The sequence below is a fragment of the Vigna radiata genome, chromosome 4 (genome assembly GCF_000741045.1).
Source record: "Vigna radiata var. radiata cultivar VC1973A chromosome 4, Vradiata_ver6, whole genome shotgun sequence".
NCBI lineage: Eukaryota > Viridiplantae > Streptophyta > Magnoliopsida > Fabales > Fabaceae > Vigna > Vigna radiata.
This window is the reverse complement of record NC_028354.1, coordinates 13770963-13788178: the sequence shown is the minus strand read 5'-3', so window position 1 is coordinate 13788178 and position 17216 is coordinate 13770963. Positions and strand designations below refer to the sequence as shown.

Below are 17216 nucleotides of genomic sequence, written 5' to 3'. Positions count from 1 at the left end.
TCAATTGGTTTTCAATTTAATTAAATTGTAGGAAATCGTGGTAGACACGACATCCACATAAACATATAAGACTATAAATATTGAACCAAATCACGTTAAATGTAATTGAATAGCTTATGAAAGCAATTTCATAACTATGATACTAAACTTATGTAGCACATCTCTAATTTTCTTTTTATGGTTGACTCAAATGGTAATTTTGATTTGGCTTGCGTTGACTTTTTCATGCTAATTAGTATTTTGTTAAACTCAACTACCTTCTCAATTTTAACTTTTATAATCCCTTTTCTTAAATACAATTTACTTTCCATAAATGAAATTTATTAAAAAAAATTCAACTTATAAAGATATTATCACTTTGAGTCAACCATAAATAATCTCATTTTAGTTAAAAATAAAGATTAAAGATAATTTAAATGTATTATTTTTTTATTAACTTTTCAAAATATCTAAAAAATAAAATTACAATGAATTTCTGAATTTTAAAAGAATAATCCCAAAACAAATAATATTTGTATGTAAAACACATAGTTATAAAACAAGACAATAGATATTTAAATGCATGTGTCTACTACTAACAATATTGATATTAGAAAATAAAAAGAAAAATGTATCATCACCTCACAATGATATTGATAGAATTTAAATTATCAGAAAAGTCTATAGACAAAAAGGAAAGCATAATCTATTAAAAATGGATATTTTTTTTTTGTTTTTACATTATTTTTATTTTCTTTTTGAACACATATTCATTGCTAACTTTTATTCTCCCATGTGTTGTGAATGTGATTTTTTGGTTGATTTTCACCAATTTTCTTCTTATATGTGGTTAAACATTTTATGTTATTATTTAGTTTTTCTTAAACAATTTGAGTTTTCTAAATTTTCTAAAATGTGTTTGGTGTTGTAAATTATGTAATATTATTAAAATAACCCTAACATTATTTTGTAAAATAATCTTAATATTGCCAATTTTATTTTTTAATGTAATTGTTGGTTTGCATTGAATTACCTAAGACATTAAAACTACATGGAAAGACATGAAAGCATTATCCAATTTAAATATTTGTTCATCTTCATTTCATCAAGTCTCCTAAACACAGTAATAATATCTTATTTTCCTATTCATTAATCCAATTTTAAGTACTTTGATCATATTTGAATTTATTATTTTTTTATTGCAATAAAAAAAATTAATTATTGCAATAAACTCTGTTTTTCGTAACAAGTAAACAGAATAATGTGACATTGTGCATTGTTTGAAGAAATATCCAAAGTCATAGAAAAAATCGTAAAAGTCTTAGTTTTAATTTTCAAAGTTTCAATGTTTTCACCGTTTTTCATTTTCACCGGAAAAGGAAAAGAAAGGAATGTGGTAAGAATATGATCAGATCACAGTAATCATTCTTCTTATTCTCCCAAGTGAATTTAGCGTCCACTCTTTTATCTTTTTTCTGCTGTAGAAACTGTAATTCAGAGTGGCGGGCAAAATAACAACACTTGTTTTCACCAAATCTCTTTGCCAGCAATGCAAGCAAGAAACGTGCTTTGAGATTGACGCAACACCTTCACCATCATCGTCATCATTCTCCTCGGTTATGTAGCGTCCTTCGCGCGCAAAAGTTTCTCGTAATTGTGCAATCAGATCTGACTCGCTTTCTGACTGCAACCGCAGGTGATTAATTGATCTGATTCATTTCCGCTTTTTTCTTCTTCCCGGAACCTGATTTTTGGATTTTCCCAGGATGTAGGGCTCCTTTAATGATGGGAGACTCTCAAGTTTTAATTTTGATGGCTTTTGTTACTTGGGGTTTTTGGCTTGATTCTGTTGTCGTTGTTGTACTTAGTGATGTGGTGTTGTTTGTTAAAGCGGTGGTCATTTGGGTTTGAACTTTTTAGTCGTTGGATTTTAAATCTGTGGAGGAATTGGAAATGGAAATCTATCTGCTCCCGTTGCCATGCATGACAATTGTGTGAGCTTTTATTGTTGTAATTTTGATTTTTGTCGATTTTGATGAGAGGAAGGTTAAGCTTTATTGAAGTATTGGATATGTTTGTATTGTAGTACACGCCAAATTTATGAGCTTTGTATTTGGGCCGTTGGATTTAGCATTTATAAGCCTTTTTGGCAGTTGACTGTCCTCGTTTCTGTGTTTCAGTGTATGAAAACCCCAGTTTAGCTGCCCAAAATTGATAACAATTAAGAGCTTCTGGTTAGGTGTTGTAGTACTTGTATAATTTTTATGACTGAAGTTAATAATTAGAATGTAGGAGATGTGACCCTGGAGCCCATGCTGTCTGCACAAAAGTTAAGGACACCTCCTTTGCAAGTTGCAACAGACAAAGGCCATTGCTATGTTTCCGAACATAATTTAGAAGTATGAGCTTAAACGCAATGAATTGTGTAAGATATAAATGGAGTTTCCTTGCCTGCTTTGTGGTAATGTGTTCCAGGAGTGGAGCGGTTCACATTTTGACCATGACATGCGTGCGTGCTAATAATCTATAAGCACGGTGCTGGTTATCTTTTGAAGAAAATATAAAGCATTTTAGACTGCACTCTCGGAAAATAATATAGATGTAGAACTTTAGCAATGATTATTCATTACAACTTCATTTGAGCTTTGAGTGCTCAATGCATCTGCTGGACTGTCATGTGAAATCCACTAGTATTGTGGAAAATGATAAGTTCTAGCATAAGTTTCTTCCTTTTATGTTTGCTTAATAACGTCCTCTACCTTGGTGCCATGGTTGGAGTTGTCATCATGTGGCGTAAAGGTCACAAGTTTGACTTGTCGCAAGACCTTTATTCCCGATGCAAGAAAAGGACCCATTCAGAGGATGTGATCCCTCCTAAAAACATAGTAATAGTGAGAGCTTCATTGCACAAAGCTGTGCCTTAATAGTCCTTTACAATTTATTAAAGAAAAGTAGAAATTATTTCTGTTTAGCTACCCTTTCCATTGTCCCCCAAGATGTTGGTTTGCTTTTCTTACATTTTCACATATTTTTCTAACTATTTTCATTTTGTTCTGCAGAATCATATATATCGATCCTATAATACAATTGCACAAATTCAATGAAGGGTATAATTTCTCCTGTGCAAAATGCTATGCCATCTCCAACTTTTCTTTGGAGGTTCAAGGTCTGTATATCTTACACAATATGCATAAGTTCAGTGGTCGAGATCACTCTGTTCAGGGGAATTTGTTTTTTCTTTTTGTAGAGGGACTGGGAAGGTCCTTTAAGCTGGAGTATTATTTTAATGTTTCATAGGTTTGAAAGAAAGCTGACAAAATGTAATACTGATACATAATAATTAAGATCAAAGTGAAAAAAGGAAACATGCATCACTTTTATGATAACTGTAGTAATGGCATTGCAAGCAAGTTTCTTTATATTTATCTGGCCTTTGTTCATATTAGACCTTCTTGGATCTCTACAAGTTCAGCAGCGATATATACAATGTTTTCTCCTCGTCACTTTGCAATTTATTTATCATGCTGCTGGTGCTCATTGATATATGCACAGCATTCATTTCAATTTCTGATTGTGGAAAATTTGCTGCTGTATGTTTTTGTTTGCAAACTTGTTCCTTACTATAATTTTTGTGTCATTCTGGTGTTCCTTGGTAATGTTAGAAGAATTAAAAATATACGAGGAAATTCTTTTGTGCATATTGTAATTTTAGGTTTGTGGAAGTGTCTGTCAGTTTAACTGTATTCCTATCATTATTGGATATCTTTCTTTAATTTCTCAGTTTTTTTTTTTACTTGTACTGTATATGAACTTATGTTCATGTATGTATATATTTTTTCAGGTGACACTCTTTCTTATTTGGGGCCTTACTTGCTGCAAGGTCAGAACCTGTCTTTCCACTTTTATAATATATAAAATTGTCCATGGATGCCAATGAGCATCTATCGAGTAGGCCTCTTATAATTTCCTTACCAATTCCACTACTAATATTTGCCTTTTCCTGGTCTTACATCAGATTAGTTGGGATTCTGTCATGAGAATGGATGCAAATTTGAGAGATCTATTCTTATATGAAGCATTTTTGTATTACAATCCTCTTCTTCTTGTGGTGAGTTGGGCGTTTAATTTTCCTGTATATGTTTTACATTCTTCACAGTTTTCATGGAACTTTACTTGATGCTTTTGTTGTTTCTTCACTGTTATACAGACTATGATGGTTTGGCTTTGGGGAGTAAATTTGTGGGTATTTCTACAATCCACTGTAAGCTATACCAAGGTCTTTGATCTTGATCAAAACCACCTTACTCACAGAGAGATGTGGAAGGTAGTCAGGTTCTTTGCTCAGCCTTCATTGTAGAGAAAACATTATTCAATGCAAAGTGCAAACTTTGATGTTTTTCTTGATTCATGATTTTTAAAATCAATATTTCAACCATATCGGTATGTGGTTCTTTGAAATACATACTGGTAATCAACGTAATAAAAGTTCATGCACTTAAAAGCCAAATGAGCCTTTGTATGGGTTGTCAGCAGTAAAATATAAGACAGGATTTGTAGAGGGACAGTAGAAAAAGTCAAAGGTAGAGAGGGGAGAGAAAGAGGATGTTGGTAGAAACACAGTTTGCTCTAGGCATACAATTGAATTCATACTAAAGGGCAAGTGAATGTCTCCCCATTACAAAACAAAAATATTCCTCAGCATGGTTTGCATCTCAGAAAGAACAAATAGTCAACTTCTAACATATCTGCAATAAAAATTGAATTGGATGTGGACTTTACTAACATGAATATATTGGATGTCAAGATAAATTATTCTACAAATTAGCTTATACATAGAAGCCTTTTGCTTTTGGAGAGATGTAATTAGTTTATACCTCATATTTTCTTCTCCCTAAATGTTTATAGAAATTTGTGCAAAAACTGATTTTGTAGCTCAGTCTCTAACCCATGTTTCTGCATGAACTTCAATTGTTTTGTCAGGAGTGTAGCTTTTGGATGTTGTGTCAGTAACATGGATTGCTACTGCTACTATGTGGATCCATTATCCATGTTTTATGTATTAAGTTCAACTGTTTCGTTATTTTCAGTGTAGCACTTGGATGACAATCATTGTCCCTACTAGCATGACTGCTTACCTTTATCTCTATTCTCATGGGGAAGTATCGCTGGCTGCATCCCAACCAGTTTAGTATCTGTTTGTCTCTCCTCTCTCACCAATAGTTGAATGTGACTGCTTTGAATTTGATATTTATTTGCTTGATTTGATATACATTTTTTCATTATGTTAAACATATATGTAGTTGCAATTTTTCATGTTTGTGTGGAGTTGGAAGCTGATGTCTTAATTTTCTTTTTCCTAAGGCCGGGAGTAACCCTTTCTGCCAGGAAATGAATCGCTTCCTGTGATCCTTTCTATGAGAAGCATTTTGGCTAGCGTTTATTCTGATCATATACATATATATTGTATTGCAGGTGCTGCTCTACATTCTTGTTGCAGTAATCTTGATCTTTCCCTTTGATATTTTCTATTTGTCCTCTCGGTACTTCTTTTTGAGGACATTACTTCGAATAGCTCTCCCTTTGCAGGTAAGATTTTTGACTGTCATGCTTGACTTGGAAGAGCATTTGGTTCCTTTTACAAAGCACCTGAAACATCCAATAGTTTTGTGTTTTTAGTTTCTTGTTGTGAATTTACAAATCTGGGAACTACTGGTTTGATTCAATGGTTTAAATAGTTTAAGCTGTTAATTTTACTAGTTTCTATAAGTTTGTTAGTTGGTTTTCTCATGTCTGACATTTATAAAAAATTTTACTTTTCTTACAAATAATGTTTCTTTCCTTCTTACAGCCAATTACATTTCCAGATTTTTTTGTGGCCGATATATTGACCTCCATGGCAAAGGTACAGTACATAGCTTAATAACTTATTTCTTGGTGCATTCTTCTATCTTGATGATCACCTTACCACCTATTTAATCATTTATTTGGAAAAAAGGGCTTGGTGCTGTTATACTTACCAATGTTTTTTATTATGTTAATACTTATAATTATTGTTTTTCTAGTTGTTGCTCCTAATTATGCATTGCATACAGGTGTTTTCAGATTTAGAACGTTCAGTTTGCAGAATGGTAAACAGACAGGTATACTTTACCAAATTTTCTTTTTCTTTATATTGCTTGTAAGTTGTCGGTCTCTATTTTAGTTCTTCTGTTCTTACCCTTACATTGCATGAACACTTCATTTTGGTCATTGATCTTCTATTATGTTTATAATCTTCTCATTTGCATTTTGATCCTTTGGATACAATTGGTGCCAAGCTGAGTACTATGTGGTAGATTCAACAAAATTACCGTTTTATTTGATTCTTTTGTTTTAAAAACTGTTTTCTAAATCATACTACTCAGCTCTGCAACTAATTTCTCATCCAACAAATATTAAACGTTGAAATTTAACTCCAAAGCAGTGTTTTAGAAACTAAAAAACAGAAAGCTAGAAGATGTTTTCTCGTCCTCTTTGTATTGTAGTGTTTAGAGGATAATTTTCCAGAAAACACAAACGTGCTCAAGGGACAAACTTTCCAAAGTTTTCAGAGGACAGATAAATTTTAGAAGCCAGAAACTGTTTTGAAAATAGTAAAGAAGAAGGGCGTATTCCATTCTCTCATCTTTTGGCTGTGCAAATTTACGTGTTTCCTTCCATATTTTTGTTATAGTGAACTTGAATACTATATTTTGTAATTTTCATAATATGCAGGTCGCCACAATTGCTTGGCTTGAAGCTGATTCAGTTTGTGGTAGTCACTCAGTTGCGATACCAATGGTCCTCGTCCTTCCTTATCTGTGGCGTTTATTGCAATGTCTGCGCCAGTACAGAGATACCAAAGAAAAAAATTGTCTCTTCAATGGTAATTGCTTTTGGTAACTTTCTCCCTTGCCTCCTGAAAGTGTAAGATGTCCCAGTTGAGTGGTTGTCATGATGGTGCAAACGCTCGTCATCTGAAGGCACAAAAATCAATCTTTGTCTTGCTTATTTAAAATAAAGTCTGTGATGATTTTATTGTTCGATATTCTAGTATTCTAACACCATTTTGCATTTTGTTTTCCAGCTTTGAAATATTCAACAGCAGTCCCAGTCATTTTTCTTTCAGCCCTTAAATACCATGTTGTCCATGAGAAATGGGAAACTCTTTATCGGCCACTCTGGCTTCTCTCTAGTGTCATTAATTCCCTTTATTCATTTTACTGGGATATAACCAGAGATTGGGATTTAAGGTACCAAATCTATCATCTTTCCCGTTCATGTTGATAATAACAGGCCTCACAATTTTCTCAGATGGAAATGTTACTTTTACCAAATTTAATTTTAAAGCTTATGAATAACAAATGTACCAAAGGTTCGACTCAAGGTATCCATAATGCAGCCATTGTTTGATTCCTCACTCGGACTGGTGCTTAAATCTAGTTTTCAATTGTACCTTCAATAGGGTCTTCCTATCTAGAATGATAGTCGAGGAAACAAAATATATGCACATAGATTCCATGGACTAGTTTTACGCTTCACTCTACTTTTTATGTTAAGTAACCACACTGATCTCACTTTATATTAACTTTTTTTTTTTTTTTTTATATCTTTTTCCCTTTGTTTGACAGTGGATTTTCTCGCATATTCAAGTTCAACAAATCAAGTATAGTCTCCAACATGTTATATGGTCGACAATGGGTAAGAGGCTGAAGCATTTTACAATCTTGGAACAAAGATGCAAGACATTTTTCATTTGATCTGACAAATCTAGTTTCTAAGCTGCAGATATACTTCTGGGTGATTGGAAGCAACTTCGTTCTGCGCTGCTCGTGGACATACAAATTATCTGCTCATCTCCGCCATAACTACCTGACAGTGTTTGCCATCACTCTTATGGAAATGTTACGTCGCTTCCAGTGGATATTTTTTAGAGTTGAGAACGAGTGGAACAAGATCACGCGATCTGGTGTTCAACTCACTGAAATTCCCAGAGAGGAGGAGAAATTGCTAGGTTCCAACATTCATGATGTATAGAAAATCTCAGTCAACCAAATTTTGCCAATATCTTCATATCAGCAACAGGTCTAATTCAATTTTTAAGCTAATATTAGTTCTAATCCCAAAAGCATTTTTCTTCGTGTGTTCCTGGCCCACCAACATGAGGGAGTTTTCAATATGCACATGCATGGTTGTCTGAGAATAGTTAATTCCATTGCTGAAGCACCCCGGGCTCGGTCGTTCCTTCTGTAAGTTGTATCAGTATGTTTTCTTCTGAAATGGGAATAGATTCTGTCACTGACTCAGCAGTTCAATGTAAGTGAAGAAGCAAGCCTACGGTTGCATGCATAATGGAAGAGATTCTTAAATGAATATGTTCACTTATACATGAAGAGCTGCAAGAACTTGTACTTAAGAACAATGGTGGCCATAATGGATGTTGCATTCATTTTCCGTTTCTTTTTTTCGTGGTTCTTTAAATAGATCAGCATTTGTAACGAGAATGGACACATAATATATGTTTATTTGCTACACTCAATCAAATCAGGATACACTTCTAATACAAAGAAGACTTAAACATAATTTTCATTTTTCTTTTGTTCCATAAAAAATGTCGGTGCTTTCATTTAAAATTAGAGATATTTGATCTTCCTATTGTAGAAAATCTGGAATTATGGTGTAACAGAAGCCACTGACAACAAAATAATAATATTATGTATTGGATAAAACTGTTATGAAGAGTATAATGAATCTGCTTACAAGTATAGTGTGTTCATAAAGGATTTACAGAGACTGAGAACTCAATCCACTACAAGAAGTAAATTTCACAGAACTATCAACCAGGACCAAGGTGACTGCAGCCAGGATCACAGAACCTGATTTAATAAACAAGAGAGATTCAGAAAGAAAAAATACATGCGGCATTAGGAATGACAACAGGTCGAGTCGGATACGGATAGTGTCTACTCATAATTCCCGCTAGATACGGATTTTTTTCAACTCGCAGATAGTAGTTAGATACTCGTTTTCAACCTACGAATATTTACAAAAAAAATTATAAGTTTTTAAATGAAATTCAAATTAAATTACAAAAGAAATACAAATAATATTTAAAACATATATCCAAATAAAGTAAATGGATAAGTAAAGAGGTTGTTGCATAGATGCAAGAAGAAACAAAAGAATAAAATCTAATTTAAACCTAAGAATAAAAACCTAATTTCAATTTTTTAGCGATTAACGGGTATCTGTGGGTCGGATAGTATAATACTCACATCCGACCTATTTATAATGAGTATTAAAATATCTGCTATACACAATCCATAAATAATAAATATTCACAAATACTAACTATTATACTATTATAGCAGATTTTATCTACATATATATGCAAGCACAAATTCTTTTACCATCCTTATACATCATAAAGAGAAGATAAACAGAGGAATTTCCAGATTGAAACATACAACACAAAAATTTAGAACATGTAGTCCTTCAGAGATGCATTATCTCTCTCTTACGTCTCATCTTTTTCCTGTGTTCTTCTCTATACGGATCACATGCCATGTGATATTGTGATGCAATGCAACTAATTTTCCCTCCACCTCCATCTTAACATTTTTTATGCTTTCATATTTCTTACACTTTTCTTCAACATCTCGACAAATCTTCAATTCAGTCAACATTTCTTTTTCTTTTTGTGTATTTCGATTGATTAATTTATTTTGGGATGGTATCTTAAATAGTGTTAGAATTAGAGTTTAATTGAAGAAAAATAGTATAAACGAAACATTTAAGGATAATTTTTTTGGTAATCTTGTTATTGGAATGAAGTATGTAGTGACTTTGCTAATGACTTGTCTATTATGGAACTTGTAATTTTGGTGAAATTTTCCTTCCAATTGGATTATTTTTTTCATCCACAAGGTTTGAACGAAAATTGATTTTTTTTTTCTTTCAAACGGGTGAAGTAAATATTTCTATTTTGAAATGGAAGGACCAAAATTATAAATAAAATATAACAGGAGATTAAAAGTACATTAAAGTCTGAAAAAAAGGTTGCATCTAAATTTGAGGTGTTGAGTGTAGTAGGCTCAAGAATGAAATACGAATAGGTAAATGAATCTTACAGAAATAACTAGAGCAATTAATTGTAACAGTGTCAGCACAGTTTTTTTTATCAAATTACAGGGGTTAATGATGAGTTTTTTTTTTTTCAATATAAATTCATATCAAAATTTGAGAAGAAATTACATTATCCACATCTACATTTCTGTTTTTTAGTGTTTTTTTTTTCAATTTTACCCTGTTAATTACTATTTTTTAATTTAAGAAGGGTTTAATTTCTATTAAGATAAAGAGACTAATCAGAATAAAAAACCCACTTCAAATCCTCCTTTCTGCAACTAATATATCATGTTAAAACTAAAACCTGATACAAATTTGTATGTTAAAACTAAAACCTGTAACAACTACCAAATGCAAAAGATTTTCTACTTTCGGATTATGACTGATATAAATGATATCAAATGCTCTGTATGTACTATGTTGTGTTCTGCAAATACTCTGTTTTATTCTGTTTTCTTCCACACAACCTCCAATGTCTCCTCCACCATGTTGAAGGCCACCATCCTTTTCACTTCCCTTCCTTTCCGCACCCTCTCCACTCGGTTCTTCTCTCGTACACGCAAACCCTTCCCCAACCCTTCCACTTTCGACGACGCCGTTTCATTATTCCACCGCATGCTCCATCTCCATCCCACACCCCGAATCGTCTCTTTCAACAGGATTCTCTCATCGGTCATGAAGACCAAACGTTACTCCACCGTCGTTTTACTCTGTTCCCAGTTAGACTCAAAGGGCATCCCCAAACCCTCCCTCGTCACTCTCAGCATCTTCATAAACTCCCTTTCACACTTGGGCCAAATGGGCCTCGCGTTCTCTGTCGTGGGGAAAATCATCAAAAGGGGTTTTGAGGTCGACCCATTAACGCTCACTACCCTTATGAAGGGGTTGTGCCTCAAAGGTAGAACCTTTGAGGCACTGGACTTGCATGACCATGCTGTGTCCAAAGGGTTCTCCTTTGATGAAGTTTGTTATGGCACTTTGATCAATGGGTTGTGCAAAGTGGGCAAAACAAAGGGTGCCATTGAGTTGTTGAGGAAAATGGAGAGGGTTGGAATTAAGCCTAATTTGATAATGTATAATATGGTCGTTGATGGTCTGTGCAAAGAGGGACTTGTTACTGAAGCTTGTGGGTTGTGTTCTGAGATGGTTGGCAAAGGAATTTGTCTTGATATTTTCACTTACAATTCTCTTATTCATGGTATGTGTGGGGCTGGTCGGTTTCAGGGAGCGGCAAGGTTGTTGAATGAGATGGTAATGCAAGAGAACAGAGACATTTGGCCGGATGTTTATACCTTTAATATATTGGTTGATGGCTTGTGTAAGTTGGGGATGGTCGTGGAGGCGAGGAATGTGTTTGGTGTGATGATTAAGAGAGGGTTGGAACCTGATGTTGTTAGTTACAATGCTTTGATGAATGGCTTTTGTTTGAAGGGTTGTGTTAATAAGGCCAAAGAGGTGTTTGATAGAATGGTTGAAAGAGGTACATCACCGAATGTTGTTAGCTATTGTACCTTGATTAATGGGTATTGTAAGGTTAAGATGGTCGATGAGGCCATGAGGCTGTTAATAGAGATGCATAAGAGGAATTTGGTTCCAGATACAGCGACATATAATTGCCTTTTTGATGGTTTGTCGAAATCTGGGAGAGTCTTGTTTGATTGGGATCCGGTAGAAGTGATGCGTGTGAGTGGTCAAGCACCGGATTTGATCACTTACAATGTGTTGTTAGATGATTATCTCAAACGCCACTGTATTGATAAGGCGAAGGCGCTTCAGCACATTTTTGACATGGGAATTTCTCCAAATATTCGTACGTATAACATACTTATAGATGGTCTTTGCAAACGTGGCAGATTAGACGCAGCTAAAGAGATTTTTCAACTTTCTTCTGTCAAAGGCTGTGGTCCTAATATCCGGACTTATAATATTATGATCAATGGGCTCTGTAGAGAGGGATTGTTTGATGAAGCAGAGGCCTTACTTTTGGAAATGATAGATAATGGTTGCCCTCCTAATGCTGTAACTTTTGATCCCTTAGTTCGTGCTCTACTAGCAAAATAATAGGAATTGTTAGGACCATCAAGATTTTTTATGATACAAACAGCTGCTGGGAGCTTTGTCTCTAGAAAAAGGATATGACAAGGTTAGATACTTCAGTGCTAACTAATGTTATTTTGATACTGTTCACAGCAGAACACGTATATTAGAACGAAGTAAAAGAAAGAAACAAGCATCCCCTTTCATGATTACTGTAGTAATGGCATTGCTAGCAAGTTTCTTTATATATATCTGGTCTTTGTTCATTGTAGACTAATTATGTTATGTTATCTTGGATCTCTCCAACTTCAGCAACCCATATATAATACTTTCTCCTCCTCACCATGCAATTTATATATATCATGCTGGTGCTTATTGATATTTGCACAGCTTTCATTATACTTTGTTGAAAATCTACTGCTGTATGTTTTTGTCTGTAAACTTGCATGTTATTGTAATTTTTGTTTTATTCTAATGCACCTCCTTGGTAATGTTAGAAGAATTAAATTTTGAAAATATATGAAGATTTATTTTGTCTGATTGTAATTTTATGTTTATGGAAGTCTCTGTCAGTTTAACTGTATTCCTATCATAATTGAACATCTTTCTTTAATTTCTCTGTTTTTTGTTTTACTTGAACTGTCTATGAACTTCTGCCCACGTATGTATACATTTTTTCAGGTGACATTGTTTTTATATGGGGCCTTACCTGCTACAAGGTTAGAACCTGTCTTTTCACTTTTATAATATCTATAGTAGTTCAATGAGCATTTATCGAGAATAACTCTTATAATTTCCTTACCTCTTCCATACGTAACATTTGCCTTTTCTTGGTCGTATATCAGATTACTCGGGATTCTGTAACGAGAATGGATGTAAATTTGCATGATCTGTTTATATATGAAGCATTTTTGTATTAATATCTTCTCCTTCTTGTGGTGAGTTGGGGGTTTAATTCTCCTGTATATGTTTTACATTGTTCACAATTTTTATGGAACTTTGCTTGATGGTCTTTGTTGTTACTTCACTGAATACAGACTGTGATGGTTTGGCTTTGGGGTGTAGATATGTGGGTATTTCTACGATCCACTGTCAGCTATGCCAAGGTCTTTGATCTTGATCAAAACCACCTTACATACAAAGAGATACGGAAGATAGTCAGGTTCTTTGCTCAGCCTTCATTTTAGAGAAATCATTATTCAATGCAAAGTGGAAAGTTGTTTGATGTTTTTCTTGATTCATGAATTTTAAAATCAATATCTCAACCATAAGTTTGTCTTTATCTGGTTCTTTGAAACTTACTGGTAATCAAAGTAATAAGTGCTTATGCACTTAAAAGCCAAATTAGCCTTTGTATGGGTTGTCAACAGTAAAATATAAAACAGAATTTGTAGAGGGACAGTAGAAGGACTCGAAGGTGGAGAGGGGAGAGAAAGAGGATGTTGTTAGAAACACACTTTGCTCTAGGCATACAATTGCATTCATACTAAATTGCAAGTTAATATCTCCATTCCAAATCAATAATATTCCCCCAGCAATCCAGCATTTGTTAGCATGTCAGATAGAATAAACAGTCAACTATGCCTAACATATCAGAAACCCCCCACAAGATGATGCATCGGTATTTCATGTGCCCATCATTTGAATGGAAAACCCTGCTGCCAAGACCTTTTAGACGAACTCTGCATTCTGCCAGTTAATCTTCATATTCTACGAAGGGTTTGCAAAGTATATTCAGTTTCTCTTATAAGTGCATCTCAATATCCATCTGCTTTATTATGTTTTATTGTACTTACTAATCATACCATCCTAGTCACAATAGAGATATGAAACCTTTTTCGTGATGTCAACACCCAATTTCGTCCGGGTGACAAAAATATATTATTTTTATTTTATCTTGTTTTTTTTTATCATTTTGTTTTTATTATATTATCTAATTTTTATTTTTATTTATTTTTATTTTATTTTACTTATTTATCTTTATTTGTTTTCATTTTTATATTAGTTTTTATTTTAATTCTATTTTTACTTTTTATTTTACTTTTTTGATTATTTAGAGTTATTTTTTTTTGTTTTGCGTTAGTTTTCTTTTTGTCTTTACTTTAATTTTTATGAGAAAAGAAAATTTTTATGAAAAAAGAAAAGAAAAAAAAAAGGAAAGAAGAGATTTTCGTTTTTAATTTTTTCTTTTCCTCTTCCTATTATTTTTGCTCTCTACTTTGTTTTGTCTTTATTTGTTTCTTTCCTGTTATATTATTTTATTTTCATTTTGTTTTATTTCAGTTTACTTTTTTTTTACTCTATTTTCGCTTTATTTTATTTTTCCTTGTTTTCCGTTTATTTTTATAAATTTCACTCTTATATTTTATTATTTTGTTTTCTTTTAACTGGTTTCTTATATTTTAAATTCAAAAGAAAAAAACGGTGTCTTCCTAAATAGTAATAGTTTGCACTGACACTTTTTGCCGAAAAGAAGAAAAGAACGAAAAGCAAAACCAAGGTCAACTAAGCTTCTCTGTGATGTTGCTTTCCAGCAGCATAAGGCACAGAGAATGCTTGAAATGTATACATGCATTAGCAGCGCGAAAGGGCTTGGTCCCTATTCCTAATTTTTCTTACGTTGATCTGCGAACTACGTCCATTCATCAAAAGAGTGAAGATTTTGAATGTTTTTGGTTGACTGATACGATGAAAGCATGAAAAGAGAAAAAAGACAAATATGAGATCTTGAGAGATACGCCTGGTCATTCTGAAAATGTGGAAAAGGACCTTAACCAACAGAAAAAAAGAGAACAAGATCACAGGGATCGATATATCATTATTCACCATCACAAGGAGAACGAGGATAGCACAACAAGAGAACACTTGGTACCATTTCTTCTTATCCAACACTCCATTATCGACTTCACTACCAAAGGTCAGAGGCCCACCCCCATCACCTATCATTACCACTTGTCTAAGAGAACCAAAGAAAGTAGAATCAAAAGGAAAGGTCTGAAAGCTGCAGAGGAGTCTTGAGGCTGCAAGTCTTGAAGCTGCAAAGGAGTCTTGACGCTGCAAGTCCTGAAGCTGCAGAGGAGTCTTGAAGCTGCGTAGGTAAGTCCTCATACACTCATACCTAAGCTCTTTGAACTTGCTTAAGTGTATGCCGTCTTTATGCATGCTTGGAGATGAACCAATGATTGTTTGATCACTATTCATATTCATGATTGTGGTTGTCTTCTTTGCGGCTTCGTGTGTTAAACAAACTGCATCCAAAATACAGTTTCAATGCCTGTAAAATCTATCATGGAGCATAAGCATGTAACCCCAACAACAAGACGTCAAATACCCTTTACTCATCCCAGAAAACATGTACTAAGCAAGAGATATAGGCAGAATCACGTATAGAAAAAAAAAAAAGCTTTTTTTTTCCTTGCAAACCGTAGGTCTCCCTGTGAACCTGGTAGTAACATATATTGTAGCTGCCTTCCATCCCAAGATCATTTTCCACCTGTTTCAGACAAATACACAGACCAAATTGGAAATCCAGTGCCATTTTTATTCCCAGAACAACTTGCTTCATCCATCTTTGGCTTTGTTACTTACACTCGGGAAAGCATGGTCAATACCTGAAACAGAAAAATGAATCATTTCCCAGTCATCAACACAATCATACACAACAACGATAGGACAAGCCTCATGTTCTTCCCTTTTTCTATTTTTGTTACCATGGCCCAGAAATTCCTCTTCAATCGTGAAGACGGTCCAACTTAATATCCCCCTCGGCATTGTTAGAAATAGGAGATAAGATGTTCGTTTTGCGAATCTTTTTCTCTTCTCCCTGTGCTTTAGAGTGTTATGATTGGGACTTCCCCAATCCGTAGAGTGTATGAGTCCAAATCGGGGCCCCTTTGGTGGTGGAGACCACAAGTGCGGAAAAGAGAAGAGGGTTTTCATTGCTGGTGACTGGACGGTGACGGCGGCGGGCTCGACGGAAAACGACGACCCTGGCTCGGCGGTTGCGGCATCCTTGCGGTGACGAACGGTCCGCGTCGTGCATGAACGAGAGAGGCTCTCGCGTGGAAAAGAAATGGAAGAACCCTTGCGACGGCGGCGGACGACGTGGTGTCGCCGGTGATGCCAAGCCTGGTAAGAAGGGGTCTGACCCAGTGACTGGCAGCAACTCCGGTGACGCTTGGAGCCGCAGGTAACGCCTCGAACTGGCCGGACGGGAGCTATGGCCGGACGGGAGCTATGGCTGGACGGGAGCTATGGCCGGACGGGTGGTGGCGGCATGCTTTGGTTCAAGGGAGTGAGTGGTATTTGAGAAATGAGTGAGTGAGAAATGAAAGGGATCTGAGAGAACCCCTAAAGGGGTTTCTGAAGCTGAACTTGGGGCTGAGAGCATTGGGCCTCCCTGTGCATAAAACAAATCATTTTCTGCACCCCCGTTTTCTCCTAAGTCGTACCATTTCCGATTGGGCTTAGGCCCAACCCGTCTTTAGAAATGAATTAGGTTTCTACCATCCCTCTTTTTTATTTTTACCACCCTCTTCCATTTGGGCTTTGGCCCAGTTTGATTATTTTGTTTATTTTATTTTACTTGCCATTTTGTCCCTTTAGTTTATTTTATCATTATTTTTATTCTATTTTTATTTTTTATTTAGTAATTTACTTGTTTATTTTATTTTTATTTTTACTTTCATTTTATTTAGTTATTTCCTAGTTATTTCCATTTTTCTACTTATTTATTTATTTATTTCGTTTTATCTACTTTTAAGTAAATATTCAAAAATCATAAATTGTTTTAAAAGGTTTAAGCACAAGTGCGACCATTCTGTCTGCCTTGTGCTAAAAACCCTTTTCTTCCTCTTTAAAAAATCAAATTATTTTAAAAGGTTTAAGCACTAGTGTGACCATTCTGTCTGCCTTGTGCCCAAAACCTTTTTCTACCTCTTAAAAAAAATCATAAATTATTCTAAAAGGGTTAAGCACAAGTGCGACCATTATGTCTGCCTCGTGCTAAAAACCTTTTTCTTCCTCTTTTAAAAAATCATAAATTGTTTTAAAGG

The 17216-nt window shown here is 34.5% G+C and overlaps 2 protein-coding genes across 6 annotated transcripts in view; both read left to right on the top strand.

Annotated features, from left to right (window-relative positions):
• The first annotated feature begins 1431 nt into the window (after positions 1-1431).
• On the top strand, positions 1432-8451 carry LOC106758032 (SPX and EXS domain-containing protein 1). 3 transcript variants are annotated; one of them, XM_022779859.1, is made up of 13 exons: positions 1432-1675; positions 3039-3145; positions 3821-3859; positions 3995-4087; positions 4187-4303; positions 5067-5162; positions 5452-5565; positions 5828-5881; positions 6072-6119; positions 6733-6883; positions 7085-7250; positions 7629-7698; positions 7780-8451. In XM_022779859.1, the coding sequence occupies exons 2-13, from the start codon at positions 3080-3082 to the stop codon at positions 8032-8034; spliced, it is 1269 nt and encodes a 422-aa protein (XP_022635580.1). In that variant the 5' UTR covers positions 1432-1675; positions 3039-3079; the 3' UTR covers positions 8035-8451. The 3 variants fall into 3 exon arrangements, with proteins under 3 accessions (XP_022635580.1, XP_014496412.1, XP_022635581.1); XM_014640926.2 differs by having other exon boundaries at positions 1434-1675; positions 7786-8451; XM_022779860.1 differs by lacking the exon at positions 1432-1675 and adding an exon at positions 1697-1973.
• Positions 8452-10493: 2042 nt separating this feature from the next.
• The window catches only part of LOC106758796 (pentatricopeptide repeat-containing protein At3g22470, mitochondrial), a 12521-nt gene continuing 5798 nt past the window's right edge, over positions 10494-17216 (top strand). For all 3 annotated transcript variants that reach the window (XM_014641784.2, XM_014641783.2, XM_022779858.1), the window contains exons 1-4: positions 10494-12268; positions 12844-12881; positions 13008-13100; positions 13200-13324. In XM_014641784.2, coding sequence (XP_014497270.2) covers positions 10504-12186 — 1683 coding nt within the window. In that variant the 5' untranslated portion in view covers positions 10494-10503 and the 3' untranslated portion in view covers positions 12187-12268; positions 12844-12881; positions 13008-13100; positions 13200-13324. The remainder of the gene's footprint in view (positions 12269-12843; positions 12882-13007; positions 13101-13199; positions 13325-17216) is intronic.

Bases quoted from the DNA above. Each gene is read 5' to 3' on its own strand.
- LOC106758032 (XM_022779859.1), top strand. From the start codon at position 3,080: ATGAAGGGTATAATTTCTCCTGTGCAAAATGCTATGCCATCTCCAACT. The intron at 3,860-3,994 runs GTCAGAACCTGT...GTCTTACATCAG, and splicing joins GGGGCCTTACTTGCTGCAAG to ATTAGTTGGGATTCTGTCAT. The intron at 7,251-7,628 runs GTACCAAATCTA...TTTGTTTGACAG, and splicing joins ACCAGAGATTGGGATTTAAG to TGGATTTTCTCGCATATTCA.